Genomic DNA, 15,150 nt, shown 5'->3' with positions numbered 1-15,150 from the left:
TACAGAAATTGAAAGCTGACTAATACACACCTGAAATGGCTACTTTGGCAACTGAGAATGGGAAGCAGAAAGTTCTCTGCTCTCTGCTTTTCTGCCTAAGAGTGAGATATGAACTTCACATTGTAAAGATGAACCCCTCTCCCAGACCAGGAACAAGAGAGCAAAGACCAGGATTTGGTTTGAGATACGACAGCATGGACAAAACTTAGAAGAAAAGCCTTATGTTTTATTATTACTTTTGTCCACAGGAGTAGTTTTCTGGTCACGTCCCTACAATTTAGCACCCTTGGGGGCTCAATGCCTCTTTTCTTGTCAATTCTAATTACTTCAAACATTCACTGCTTTTCTGTGAACCTCTGTTCATGCCAAATACTAATAAAATCTGTATTCCTTTTTCTTGTTTGTTTTTTTTTTTTGGTCCGGTTGTGGGGCCTGAACTCTGGGCCTGGGTGCTGTCCCTCAGCTCTTCAGCTCAAGGCTAGTGCTCTACCACTTGAGCCACAGTGCCACTTCCGGCTTTTTTCTTTTTGCTTGCGTGGTGCTGAGGAATCAAACCCAGGGCCTCAGGCATGCAAGGCAAGTGCTCTACCACTGAGCCACCTTCCCAGCCCTTCCTTTTTCTTGTTAACCTGACTTGTGTCAGTTAAATTAGCAAGTTTCTAGTCAGTTAACCTATAGCAAAGAACTTTTCCTTTTCAACACATATGTAAAAGTCCACATGTTCTCTTAAGAGCATCAAGTTTTACTTTAGTAAATTTCAAATAATGTGTTAATAAATTCTCTGGCCCAACCCATAAATAACAGAAAACAGTACACTTAAGAAATGGTGTTCTTCACATGATTATCTCAATAGATGCAGAAAAAGCATTTGACAAGATCCAACACCCCTTTATGATGAAAGTTCTGGAAAAATTAGGAATCCATGGAACATTCCTCAATACAATAAAGGCTGTATATGACAAACCTACAGCCAGCATTATACTCAATGGTGAAAAACTAAAGCCATTTCCTCTTAACTCAGGAACAAGACAAGGATGCCCACTCTCTCCACTTCTCTTCAATCTAGTATTAGAATGCCTAGCTACAGCAATAAGACAAGATGCAGACATACAGGGGATCCAAATAGGGAAAGAAGAAATAAAACTCTCCCTCTTTGCAGATGACATGATCTTGTATTTAAAGAATCCCATAGACTCCACTCCCAAATTACTCAAGCTGATTCAAAAATTTGGCAAAGTAGCAGGTTATAAAATTAACCCCCAAAAATCAATGGCTTTTCTATATGCCAACAATGAGAAAAGTGTGGCTGAAATTAGGAAAGCAACTCCATTTGTAATAGCCCCACAAAAAATAAAATACCTAGGAATTAACTTAACCAAAGAAGTGAAGGACCTCTATGATGAAAACTTTAAAATCTTGAAAAAGGAAATCAACACAGAACTTAAAAAATGGCAAAACCTCCCATGCTCCTGGATTGGCAAGATTAACATCGTGAAAATGGCAATACTTCCCAAGGCTATCTACAAATTCAACGCGATACCTATCAAAATTCCACCCTCATTCTTCAAGGAAATAGAGGAGGCAATCCAAAAATTCATATGGAACAATAAAAGACCCCGAATAGCAAAAACGCTCCTCAACGGAAAGAACACTGCTGGAGGAATATCAATACCAAATTTCAAACTCTACTATAAAGCCATAGTAATCAAAACAGCTTGGTATTGGCATAAGAACAGACCTCAGGACCAATGGAATAGAATTGAAAACCCAGAAATGAACCTACAGACCTATAGCCATCTAATCTTCGATAAGGAAGCTAAAACAATAGAATGGAAGAAAGACAGCCTCTTCAGTAAATGGTGCTGGCAAAATTGGTTAACTACATGTAGAAAACTAAAGCTAGATCCTTATATATCACCCTGCACCAGAATCAACTCCAAATGGATCAAAGACCTTGAACTCAAAGCAGACACTCTGAAAACATTACAGGATGGAATAGGAGAAACCCTAGGTCTCCTTGGCTCAGGTCGAAATTTTCTGAATAGAGACCCGGAAGCACAACAAATCAAAGAAAGGTTGGACAAATGGGATTGCATAAGATTGCAGAGCTTCTGCAGGGCAAATGACATAGCTGGCAAGATCAATAGAAAGCCCATCGATTGGGAGAAGATCTTTACTAGCCATACAACGGACAAGGGTCTCATATCTAAAATATACTTGGAACTCAAAAAATTAAACCACCCAACAACAAATCCTCAAAGAATCAACTGCCCAATAAATAAGTGGGCGAAAGACTTAAAGAGAAGCTTCTCTGAAGAAGAAACAAGGATGGCCAATAGACACATGAAGAAATGTTCAACATCCCTAGCCATAAAAGAAATGCAAATCAAAACAACATTGAGATATCACCTCACTCCAGTTAGAACAGCAAAAATCAAGAACTCTAACAACAACAGATGCTGGAGGGGATGTGGACAGAAAGGAACCTTACTTCATTGTTGGTGGGAATGTAAACTTGTTCAACCACTTTGGAAAGCAGTATGGAGGTTCCTCAGAAGACTTCACATAGATCTCCCCTATGATCCAGCAATCCCACTTTTGGGCATTTACCCAAATGTTTACAAACAAGACCACACTAAAGCTACCAGCACAACTATGTTTATTGCAGCATTATTTACCATAGCTAAGATATGGAACCAACCCAGATGCCCCTCAGTAGATGAATGGATCAAGAAAATGTGGTATATATACACAATGGAATTCTATACCTCCATCAGAAAGAATGACATTTCCCCATTTGTTAGGAAATGGAAAGGTTTGGAAAAAATTATATTAAGTGAAGTAAGCCAGCCCCAAAGAAGCATAGGTCCCATGGTTTCCCTTATTTGCAATATCTAGTATAGGTATGAGTCAAGCGGAAAAGGTCAGATAATGTGATGTTAGGAAAATGAACCCTTAAATATGTATTTTAATGTTTTCGTTTCTTTCATGCATGTGTTTCTAACGCATTTATAAGACTATTTCTTTGTTGCTTTGTATGTCCCTCCCCCACAGTGTAACCCCCGCTTTCACTATATTTGATGTCAGTATAACATGTGGAGGAGATGGGGACAAACAAGTCGTTTAAGGATTCAGGTGGACCTGTTGCAACAATGAGAAGTACAAAATGTCATGTCAAAACCAGCTTTACAATGTCGGTGTGGGGGGGGGGGGGAGGGGGGTATAATTGGGTGGGGGGAGGGGGGTAAAATTGGGTGGGTGGAGGGGGGAGGCGGGGAAGGGAAGTGAAGGGTAAACAAAGGAGGAGGCTGCAATGCTTGGTAAGAAATGTATGCATTATCCTGCCCATGTAATTGTAGCCCCCCTGTACAGTATGTTCTCAAATAAAATAAAATACAATTAAAAAAAAAAAAAAGAAATGGTGTTCTTCTGCCTACTGTCAGGCCCACAGAGAGGTCAGGTCTCTCGTTGGCTCTAGAATATTCTCTCATATGTCAAGATCAATGTGTGTGTTCATATGTGAGCATGTGTAATGCTCTCCATAATGTTGTCTGGCTATTTAAACCTAAGTCAACTGGAGAATAAGTAAGTGGATATAAAAAACAAATTCTAGTTGCTGACTGCTAGTAGCTCACACTTGTAGGTCTAGCTACTCAGGAGGACCATGGTGTGAAGCCAGCCTGGAGACTCTTATCTTAAACTAACCAGCCAAAAGCTATAAATGGATGAGTAGATTAAGTGGTAGAGTACCAGCATTGAGCAAAAAAGTCAAGATAGAGTACACAGCTTTCAGGTCAAATCTTAGTACTGACACCAAAAGAAGAAAAAAGAAAAAAAATCTACTTAATGAGAACATAGTCATAAAGAATGCAAAAGTAAACCAAGTCTGGGGATTCTTTGAGGAGACCCTACTAGGAGACAGTGATTGTGATGTTTCTATGTGTCCACCCATCCCCAGGAATCCTGTATCCCTATTGCTGGTGGGAGTGATATTTCCCAATAGAGACTCAATTTTTCTTAAATTCATCTCTGTATGTCTCACTATAGAACAGAAGATCAAACAATGCTGGCCAAATGCAGGTTCAATGTGCCAGCAAATCTAGATATTTGATTTAGATTCTGATGCCTGTTAGGGCATTCTACAAACTGGTCAAGATATTCAGGGAATTTTACCATTACTATAACACCAGCCATCATTGTTATGGGCCACATAAAAATATCGTGTAATGCCAACCTCTAATCAGTGATAAAATGATCACAGATGTACTTCGGCAGGACGACATATGTAGAGACACCAGGCTGTTTCCAGGGGACTCACTTAACACAAGACAGAGAGGAATGTTACCAGGGGAAGTCTGGCTAATCCAGCCTCTTTGGGCTGAGAGAATGTTTAACACATTGGATTTTCCTCAAAGCTCCAATAGGAGCCAAAAAACAAGAACAAGAAAACAAAACAAAACAAAACAAAAACCAGCTGCACCCAGTTCAGATTAGGAATCAAGACCTCAACTCATAATTCTAGGGGAAAGGAGTTTATTATATAGTTTGTCACACTCAAGTTTTACTTTATGTCATAAAGCTGTGGAAAGGAAAACTCAGCCAGTCTCATTCTGACTACAACAGACTGTTTACAGCTCCCTGACAAAACCAGACCCTGTAGAAGGGAAGAGGCCCAGTCTTCAGGGCCTCAGGCAGGATTCTTTTTCCTGGATTAGTGGTTACACAAAGCAAAAGTCAAAGCAGGGTCAGACCCCAGTCTTTCTCAGCTTTGCTTCTCACACAGATTCATAATGCCTGGGCCAGCTGGGATCCAAATGCCTTCTGGCTACTCATGTGTAATGTCCAGATACAATGGCCCAGGCATACCCCAGAATACTATTGGGCTTTTTAAACAAAATGTTTAATAGATACCACGTTCTACCCCAAGCCATCCACTGCCCTTTTTCTTTTAGACTACAAAGGGGGAGTTTCCATCCATTCCCTACGGTGCTGAGATGAAACCCAGGACCTCCTACAGTTCTCCCCACCAAACTCCATTCGACAGCCATTCTAAGTCAAGAAGAAAGAAAAGCCATCATAGGGCTCAATGTTCCAGAAGCACCAGAGAGGACAGGGTTTTACACAAAAAATGGCAACTCAAGATCCCAGTAGCTTTGATACCAGGTCAGCTCAGGGGCTCAGAACAGCAACAATCAAACTGATCAGTGGAACAAGAATAGATTGACAGAAGAAGAGCTGTAGACAGTCCCTAAGCTGTTAGAATTAAACTAGAGATTCTTTTATTTTACTTTTGTTGCTGGTACTGGGACTTGAACTCAGGGCCTGTCCATTAGTGTTTTGGCTCCAGGCTGGTACTTGAGATGCAGCTCCACTTCCAGTTTTTGGTGGTTAATTGGAGAGAAGAATTTCATGGATTTTCCTGTCCCAGATGGCTTTGAACCATGATCCTCAGATTGGTCTCTTGAGTAGCTGGGATTATATGTGTGAGGCACACATAGATTCTTAAAAGTAGTAATCCTCCAGCCTGAGTAGGAAAGTTCATGAGACTCTTATTTCCAGTTAAGCCCCAAGAAACCCTGAAGTTGACCTGTAGTTCAAATGGTAGAGCGCCAGCCTTGAGCAAAAAAGCTCAACGCTGAACGCTGAGTTCAAGTCACTGAACCATGCATGCGTACATGTACACATTCTCTCTCTCACTCTCTTTCTCTCTCTCTTTCTCTCTGAGGACTGACAGAAGACACTATGCACACATATAAGCTGATTTTGGCCATACATGTTTATATCCTATTATATACTTCATTTGCTTAAGAACACATGTGTTAGATTTGCAAATGAAGCCTGCATTAAAGTCAGTGCCTGTGTGGGAAATACGAGGGATATGAAGTTTAGGATTTTGTATAATTTGTTGGGCTGTCAAACTTAAAATGAGTCTTTTGCCAAAATGATTTTGCTCAGTTAAAACTAAAACTAACCAGATGTATGACAAATATTTATGGTTAGGGTCAAGAGTGTTTACTCTTCAGGAGTTAGCTTTTAAAACAAAAGAACTTGGACCAAAGATGAACTGAAAGCAGCTAAGGCTGGTATTTAATGTTCCTTGGAAGAGCTGTAAAATCAGCAACCATTTTTCAAGCCCAGAGCTTTACCTTCTTGGGAAATAGCCAGGAATATGAATGATAGTTTATCTTCTCAAGGCATTATCTGTTTGTTTTTTTTTATGGTACTAGGTTTGAACTCAGAGCCCTGAACTTGGTAGGCAGGCACTTTTTAACACTTGAGCCATTCCTTCAATACCGTTTTGTATTGGCAATTTTCCAGGAAAGGTCTGCCTGTATGCCCTGCTGGGCCTGGATTGCTTCCTTATTTATGCTTCCTTTTGTAGCTGGATGACTGGTGTATACCATAGCACCCAGCCATTTTTTTTTTTTTGACAATGAGATAATGGGTATCTACCATCCCATGACCAGCCAGCCATTGGTTGAGATGAAGTCTCATAAACTTTCATGCCCGAGTTGGCCTCAAACCACAATCCCCAGATCTCTGCCTCACAAGTAGCTAATAGCTAGGATTACAGGCTTGAGCCATCTTGCCTGACTACAAGGTATTATCTATTTTTAAAAGCCAACACACACACACACACACATACACACACACACACACACACACACACACACACACACACACACACACACACTATGATAAGGTTTCCCTTATAAAGCCCAAAATGCCAAATAATTACCACATTTCTAATTTTAAGTTTGAGTTAATAAAAACAAAAGCAGAAACTGAGGTCTGATGCTAAGTTTGTTCTAATAAAATTAAATTAGAATATCATGTACTAAATTTTCTCTATTGCCAGGGACAAACTCCATTTAAAATACCAAAGTAGGTATTTTTTTAGTTATAATATTCATCCCTATGCATACAACCATGTATAATCCACATATAAACAAAGTGAACAGAGAAATAATTACCAAATAACTCTAGTAAGAAATAAAAATCTCTTTTCATAAAGTATGATACTAAGAAATAAAGTTCTGTGGATTATAACATGATAATTTCTAGAGATCATCTTTAGTATTAATAGCATTACAAAAGCCATCAGAACGATGTAAAGGGAGATTAGACTTATTATCAAGGTTTTAAAACTTAGCATTGCACCCTTTGAACCAGCACAACTTACAGATTTCCATGGTTCTGTTGTTATCTTGACTTAGTAGCTTAAGCTAAAATGAGAAGAGGCAGCAAACAGAAAGATAAAGAGAAGACAGATGGAAAATAGGAAGAGATGAAAAGAGGAGAGGAAAAGGAAAGAAGAAAAGGAAGGAAAGGAAAGAAGAGAGGAAGAGAAAGGGGGAGAAGAGGCAAGCAGGAAAGAGGAGAAAGAGAAGGAGGAAGACTCTCCTTATATTGTCTCTAAATATTCACCACCCTTCTGACACTCCAAATAAGGGCAGGTGGCAACTCGGATAGTCAACTGGGTTGGTTATTTTAAAAAGTCCATTCAGCTCAACAGCTGAGCTGAAGTGTTTTTGATACTCAGTCACTAATCCATTTAAATCCATGTATTCATAAACTCCCCCTGCAAGGGTTAAACAGAAGTAGGAATTATGCATGCTTTTGTAATTTTGTGTTTAAAAATATTGAATGAATTAAGAAACAGGTAAGCCTTGTCCCTCTGGGGGTTGGGAGAATTACTTTAATATAGTTGTAGTTGAAAAATACCAGATTCTACAGATATGAAAGGGCACAGGTACTTTTTCAGAGCCTGTTCAGGGCTGGCAAAGCACTAATGAACTCCAGAAAGGGAGAAAGCTTAAGCTCCAGGAGTGTTTCTCAGAGAAGTCGGCAAGTTCCCAGAGAAGGACAAGCTGAGTGGGTTGGTGATGGGGAGGGGAATTTTACACTGAGAACCACAGGAATGCCAAGGCAGAGTGGGTGGGGTTTAGAGGTAGCTCAGTGGTAGCTCTGGCCTAGCTTAGGTGAGATCCTAGATTCTGTCTCCAACCTTGGAGGGAAAGAATGGAGGATAGAACAGTGTCAGGAAAGCTGAGAGCACCAAGGAACCCTGGGCTGCAAAAGATGATGAAATAATTACTGACAGGAATGCATACACAAAAAGAGCCGAGAAGAAAAGACTACCGGTTCCCTCTAACAAGAAATAACAGTTTTGGCACACAAACAAGGGCGCCTACAAATCCAGTCCCATGGCTACCAGGCTGACAGGGGGAAACATATTCCCCATCCCACCCCCACCCCCACCCCCGGCATACACACAGAGAGCCCAAAGGCAAGGCTGAGGGTCATGATCTTGGACATCTAGCTATTCTCCGCATTCTCTTCTGTAGTGAGTTCAAAACACAGACTAGAAGAAAGACAGCCTCTTCAACAAATAGTGCTGGGAAAATTGGTTATCCACATGCAGAAAATTGAGTCCTTGCATAAATCCTTGGGATGCAAGACCTCAGTGTAAGACCTGAAATCAGTTTTAATTTTAATTTAACTTACTTACTTTATTTATTTATTTTGGTGCAGATACTAGGTGCTTGAATGCAGGGCCTGGACACTGTCCCTAAGCTTTTTCACTCAAGGATAGTAATCTACCATTTGAATCATACTTCTACTTCTGGTCATCAGAAGTAAGAGACTTGAGAAGATGGGTGAGGTTGGAAGAGCTGGGGGAGAATGATTAAAGGACTGAAATTGATAAAGATACATTATATTATTATCCTGACTTCTGGAATTGAAATGCCTTTGTACAGCTAGTTGATTAAACTAAATACATTTAAAAATTTTTATTGTATGGTATTGTACTTATAAACTGACAAGTTGAATAGAAATCCCTTGCACAACAATTTAAAAATAAATTAAAAAAATTAAGAGGCCTTTGATTAAACACACTCAACAAATGATAGGTCATTAAAAGCCCCTTTGACCATCGTTCAGAACTTATTCATTTTTCAATGTAAAGATATATAAAACAAAACCTTCTTGCAGCTAATAAGAAATTAACTTTTTGTTATGAAGGAAATAAAAAAGCTATGAAATCCAAGGGAATCCACTGCATTTGAAATGGACAGGTCAAAGAATTCACCTTGTAAAGACCAGCACATTAATTTTCTCATAACTGGATCTTAAGAAAGGGCAGTTGGGCAAGTAAGAGACAGAAAGTGAAGAGACAGATTTATAAATTATCAGGTCCCCCAAGTAGAGTTACTAGGAATTGGACAGGGAAGCAACAGGGAAAGGGAAAGGGTTTGGATTTTAGCGGTGCAGAATGTATGTTTGTATGTATAGAAATATCTCAGTGAGCCCCACTAACATGCTCCACTAATGTATGTAAAAAATAAAGCTGGGTGCTAGTGGCTCACGCCTGTAATCCTAGCTACTCTGGAGGCTGAGATCTGAGGATCACAGTTCAAAGCTAGCCCAGGCAGGAAAGACTGAGAGACTCTTATTTCCAATAAGCCACCAGAAAACCAGAAGTGGTGCTGTGGCTCAAGTGATAGAGCATTAGCCTTGAGCTAAAGAGCTGAGGGACAGCGCCCAGGCCCAGAGTTCAAGCTCCATGACTGACAATAATAATAATAAATATATATATATATATATATATATATATGTTAAAAATAAGATGAAATGGATTGAAAGAACTCAGGAGCATATCAGTATGGATGTTGGATGTAAAGGCTAACACATCTCCCCAATGCCTGGGTCTGGGTCTGAGATGGACTCCCACAAGGAGGTGCTCCAAGCTCAAGTCAGTACCAGGGAGGTCAGAGCACTGGGAGACCACAAAGGGTGAGAGAAGAGAACAGAAGAGCTCATGTGGGTGCTGAGGAGTGACTAGGTGTGGAAAGAGGAGGGCTGGAAGCCAAGCAGCTTTATTTAGGATGAAGGAAACCTCAGTATGTTCTCCATATGCAGAAATGGAGCCAGGAGAATGGTAGATATTGAAAATTTAGAGCCATGGGGACAAATGAGGGTGCAGGGGAAAGTGACAGTATGGAAAGCACAGAGGAAAAGGGCTAGCCTGGGAGCCCCACCTTTCCCCTCCCCCACCCATCCACTGCTTGGCGGGCTGAGAGTCAGCAGCACCAGAGCTTCTAGTTTTCCTTGTGTTTGAGCTTTGCAGGCCTCACACATGAGCCACGCCCCCAGCCATAGCTGATTTGTTGGCTGAGAGTCAGTCCTGCCCCCTATCTATTGAATCAGGAATGGTACAGAATTCTTGGTGCTATGTTCAGAATATATTCCCCAATCTTCATGGGTTGGAAACTGAATCACTAAACTATATATTGATAGTGTTTGGAGATAGGACCACTGGGCTCTGGACTTGTGAGTGACTTAACCCAGTTGTCAATTCATGGATTGAGAATGGCTTTGTTATAAAGCATGCTGTTCTAGCACATGTGTTCTCTTTCCATGTGAAGTCCTGCCCAGGGATTATATAGCTCCCACTTTCAAGAAGGCCACACTTTCAAGAAGGCCTCACCTGATACACCTCTGGACTGTGGACTCTCCACCCTTCAGAATAGCAAGAAATAAATTTCTTTCCTTTATAAATCACCCATTCTTACAAAATGGACTAGACAACAAGAAATTACTATTACAGTTTGATCTATTCTGGTTTGATGCAGCAGTGAATAATACAGGTAGTGAAATCAGAGAGAACTGGGTTCAAATCTAACTCATCCCCAATCCCCTACTGTGTGTGCTTGGGCAAAGCTTGCTAAGCCTCAGTTTTACCTTCAATGGACTGGGTACAATACTGACATTTCCCAGGAGCAGTGATAGAAATTAAATGATATAATGTAGGTAAAAAGCCTGTCATAGACTCTTACACAGACTAACAAATGGATGCCACTGGTTATTTTGCAATTGTTACAATCATTATGTGTGGCTTCAGTCTGCCAGATGTATGGAGCATCATTAGGTCCCTGTCTGAACCCTGCAGGGAGTGAAATCACCAAGGACAGGAGCATACTGTATTCTTTGCTGCATGCCACAGCATCCAACCCAGAGCTCTACACAGGTGAAGTGCTCAAGAAAAAGTTGGTGAAATGAAAAAAAAAAAAATCTAGGGCTGTGCCACGAGCAGAATCAGCACATTTCAGAATTATGGCTTTGATTATATATACACAAAAACCAGTTCAACACAGGTTATGAACTTGCTTGGGATTAAGGGATCGACTTTCAGAAGAGAATAAGCAAGTTATGTGGCAAAAAGCATGTCTCTTCAAAACTTCTAAGGGCAAGGTGTGTCCTGATGGGACAGAGATCTTTCTGAACAACATCCAAGGTGCTGCTGTACATGCACATGAGGTAAAAAGAGCAGGTCTCTCCCTTGTGTTATCTAAGATGTAGCCTAATGCTGAGGAAAAGTAAGTCAAGCACCTGGATGAGTTTCTTCATTTTAGGCAAGAATCCAAGAATAAAGGGGCTTACTTTACCAAATGCACTTCAATTTCCTGTGCTGGCAAAAATGTGCACACAGAAACCCCATTAGGTCTGTTACAGTAAGACAAATCTTGCAGCTTATATTATTAGATGGAAGAAAAAAGAACACTTATAACACAGAACACCTCTCCAGTGAGTCCTGGCAGAACAATAATAAGAGTGAGCAAAAGAATGCAGCTAAATTTTGGTCTGAAAAAAAAAACAAAAACAAACAACGAAAAACATATCATTAGGGTTCAATTCAATCAACTTCATGTTTGGAATATCCATTGGGTGGGGCAGAAAGAGTCCCAGGGCTTCATTGAGCACCCCTTCCATAGGGCATTGGAACCAGTGCAGGCTAAAATCTAGGCCCTGGGACCAGAAACACAGTCAGAGAAGGTTCTGGGCACATCTCATTGTTGTCACTTCCCCAGGACTGGGCTTTGATGTGGAATTGTAATGAATCATGGGGATAGACTGACTGACTGACTGACTGACTGACTCTGTGTGTCTGTGCGCACGTGCATGTGTGCACATGCTTGGATTCAGGGCCTAGGCACTGTCCCTTAGCTCACTCGCTCAAGGTTGGTGCTCTATCACTTGAGCCACAGCTTCATTTCTGGCTTTTTGGTGGTTAAACAGACATGAGTCTCCTAGACTTTCCTGTCTGGGATGGCTTTGAACGGTAATCCTCAGATCTCAGCCTCCTGAGTAGCTAGAGTTACAGGCATGAGCCACTGGTACCAGATCAGACAGCAACTGGACTTTGAAGGGCAAGATGATCATAGCTTTGTCTAGGAAGCCCACTGCAAGAATAGACTGGATGGAGATGAAACTTGGATCAAAGGACCCATTGAGGACAAATTAATAACCCAGGTAAGAGGCAAGGAGGTGTGAGAGGAGGTGAGAGCATCCTATCAGAGACACACAGAGAGAACCTGGAATTTATAGGGCCTGGAGTCAAGGGTAACAAATGTTCCTGGTTCAGTCACAAACAATGAAGCCTAGAACTACTAGAAAACTCGAGACTAAGGGACACTCTTAGGTCCTAGCAAGATACCTTTGAGTCCATACTTTAAGAGAGAATTTTAAAAGGGGATCCTCAAGTTCCAGGCAGACCTAATATGAGGACATAGCTCCCAGGACATAAAAGCACTTTCCAACAAAGGAGGCTGGTGGTGGTTCCTACTCCTCTGCAGGCTGAAGATCACTACACATGCCTGCCAAGTCCAAAGGACCTCTCCTTTGCAGGCAAGTCCTCGGTTGCATAGTATTAAACAACTGCAGGTATAGGGAATAATCCTGGATGGACATTCGAAGTCTTTTGGAGGTCTGGCTATGAGAAATCCATCTGCCTCAAAAATACAAGCAAAGATAAATAAGTATTGGATGAGAGATGGATGTCTACCATAAGCTGGTTGTTTGACTCAAATTTTACTTTGAAGATTAAGCTCATGGTATTGGTTTGATTAATCTCCAACAAAGCTCTTTCCCTGAGGGCTAGTTAACAAGCAGTATCATGCCCTGCCAGAACAAGTCCATAACAAACCATCCTTCTCTGCCCACCATTGTCATCCCACTGGTCTTCAGAGGAGTGATATGGTGGTCTATTGCTGGCATGACAAATGAGTATTTGGCTCCTCAGCTTACCTGACTTGGCAAGAAGCAACCAGGTATGTCCTGAAGTGTGCTGATTCTCTCAGGGGATGGAGGGTACAGGTCCCACTCTTTAATTTTTCTCAGTTGGGGAAGCCATTAACAAATGCCAGGGTATTATCTTATGCATTTACAAACAACATATAAATTGGGTATTTACAGTTCTTAACAAAATCCCTCCAAAGACCAGGAACAATTAAAGGGAAATCTAGCTGGGCACTGGTAGCTTATACCTATAATCCTAGTTACTCAAGAGGCTGAGACTTGAGGATTGTAGTTCAAAGCCAACCCAGGCAGGAAAGTCTATCAGAGTCTTATCTCTAATTAACCACCAGAAAACAGGAAGTAGATCTGTAGCTCAAAGTGGTAGAGTGCTAGCCTTGAGCAAAAGAGGTCAGGGACATTGCCCAGACCCCGAGTTCATACCCCACAACCGACAAAAAAACAAACAAAAAACAAAAAACAACAAACAGACAAACAGAAAGGAAGAAAGAGAAAAGGAAATCCATCCCCAAGGATTTCCCAATGCCCCTAAGGGTGACTGTGTTACTTCCAGTAAAGAATTACAGCAGTGCTCACTGATGAGGCTCTTCTCTATAAATATTCCGTTTTTCTACCCGACAAAAATAATTGCTGTTCATCCTGTTTGTCTGATATGATATAAAGAAACACTCTTGTTTTTTCTAAAGGATAGTGATGTCAAATCAACCGTTGAATGTTGGGTAGCTGGTTGCTATCTTTCAGAGGCAAATCAACAGGCTAAATTACAAGACATCATAGTAATTCTTAGGGATTAAAAAGGGTTGACAGAATATTTTTCCCTTAGTGAATTAAAAAAAATGGATTATAGTTCTAAAGCTACATCATCAAGTGAGATTATTTTTCCTCCTAAGAATCTGGAGCCAAAGGGTTCTACAAGTCCAATCTAAGGAATAAAGAAACAAGACAAAGGACCTCAGAACAAGGGTTAGACAGAAAGAAGATCCTTGGTGATTTATAATTGCACATAAATTAATAATAGGCCCAGGGGGGAGAACCCATATTTAATGTGCTCAAGATCCTGGGTATGATCACAGAATAGTAATCATAATAATAATCATAGTAGTAATAGTAATAGTAACAATAGAAGTGAAATAAAACTTGCCCTTCTGAACTCCACTCCCACATTTGTGAAACTATGAAAGTGCTCTGTTTTGGGAATATATTTGAATTTCAAGACTTCAAGTGCTACCTGTTAGATTGAGTGTACTTAGTAAGTTATATCAATCAACTTGTTAGTAATTAACCTCTCTGTATTATAAAGTATGTTCTTTTGTTTTTAAAGAAAAGAAAATTACAATCCTTCCAAACCCTCCAAGTAAGCCCAAGGGTACTTGCAGGAGTTATTGCCATAACTAGCAGATACTAGTAGGAACATTCCAGCACTTAAAGTCAACAAATGCTTAGGAAGCATGCTCAGACAGATGGCACTAAAAAAACAAAACTGCGTTTGGACTTACACAAAGATTTTTCACTTACCTGTTCCTCTACGTGAAAGGGGAAGAGAAGACTCACACTGCAATTCCTTATTTTCTAATTAAAAACCAAAATAGGCTCTATCTTCTAATCCAGCTTTAGATGTCTTGAGGATTTTCATTAAATCTGTTTTCAATCAATGCTATTTTCAAATTCTACCCCCGCCCCCCCACAAAGAAGCAATATATCCGAGGCTGGCACAAATGACAAGGTACAAACTCAGCTATCACAGTTTAGAGAAGGCAGCCACCTCTATCGGCAGCGATGATTCAGAGCAGGGTAAATTTAGACTGGGGCTTTCCAAAAGGCCAAAGATGCCAGGATTTAGGAAAGAGGTGAAGGCTACATCCGAAAAGTTTCTCTGAAAAAAGAATACCAAAATATGAACAGAATGAATCTTCTCTTTGAAGTCTCCAGTCCCCCAGTGTCCTCGAGGCTGCGCTTCCCCAAGCTGGCCTTGGTGGTGTCTTCCATTACTGAGTAAATCCACGTGAAACCTGAGGACATTCAGCCGGAGGACGTGGTCAGAGGCAATGTGGC

General features: G+C 40.7%; 1 protein-coding gene across 16 annotated transcripts in view; it reads right to left on the bottom strand.

Annotated features, from left to right (window-relative positions):
- Positions 1–15,130, bottom strand: part of LOC138804873 (supervillin-like) — a 137,786-nt gene extending 122,656 nt beyond the window's left edge. For 14 of the 16 annotated variants that reach the window (XM_069989372.1, XM_069989374.1, XM_069989378.1 and 11 more), the window contains exon 1: positions 7,184–7,208. In XM_069989372.1, coding sequence (XP_069845473.1) covers positions 7,184–7,193 — 10 coding nt within the window. In that variant the 5' untranslated portion in view covers positions 7,194–7,208. Of the gene's footprint in view, positions 1–7,183; positions 7,209–14,613 lie in introns of those variants that run through there. The other 2 variants (XM_069989382.1, XM_069989384.1) reach the window with 2 other exon arrangements.
- Positions 15,131–15,150: the final 20 nt, after the last annotated feature.

This window comes from Dipodomys merriami, unplaced genomic scaffold (genome assembly GCF_024711535.1).
Source record: "Dipodomys merriami isolate MVZ:Mamm:240054 unplaced genomic scaffold, mDipMer1.0.p SCAF_378, whole genome shotgun sequence".
Classification (NCBI taxonomy): Eukaryota; Metazoa; Chordata; class Mammalia; order Rodentia; family Heteromyidae; genus Dipodomys; species Dipodomys merriami.
Note: the sequence above shows the minus strand (reverse complement) of the source record. Positions and strands in the feature narration are given on the sequence as shown.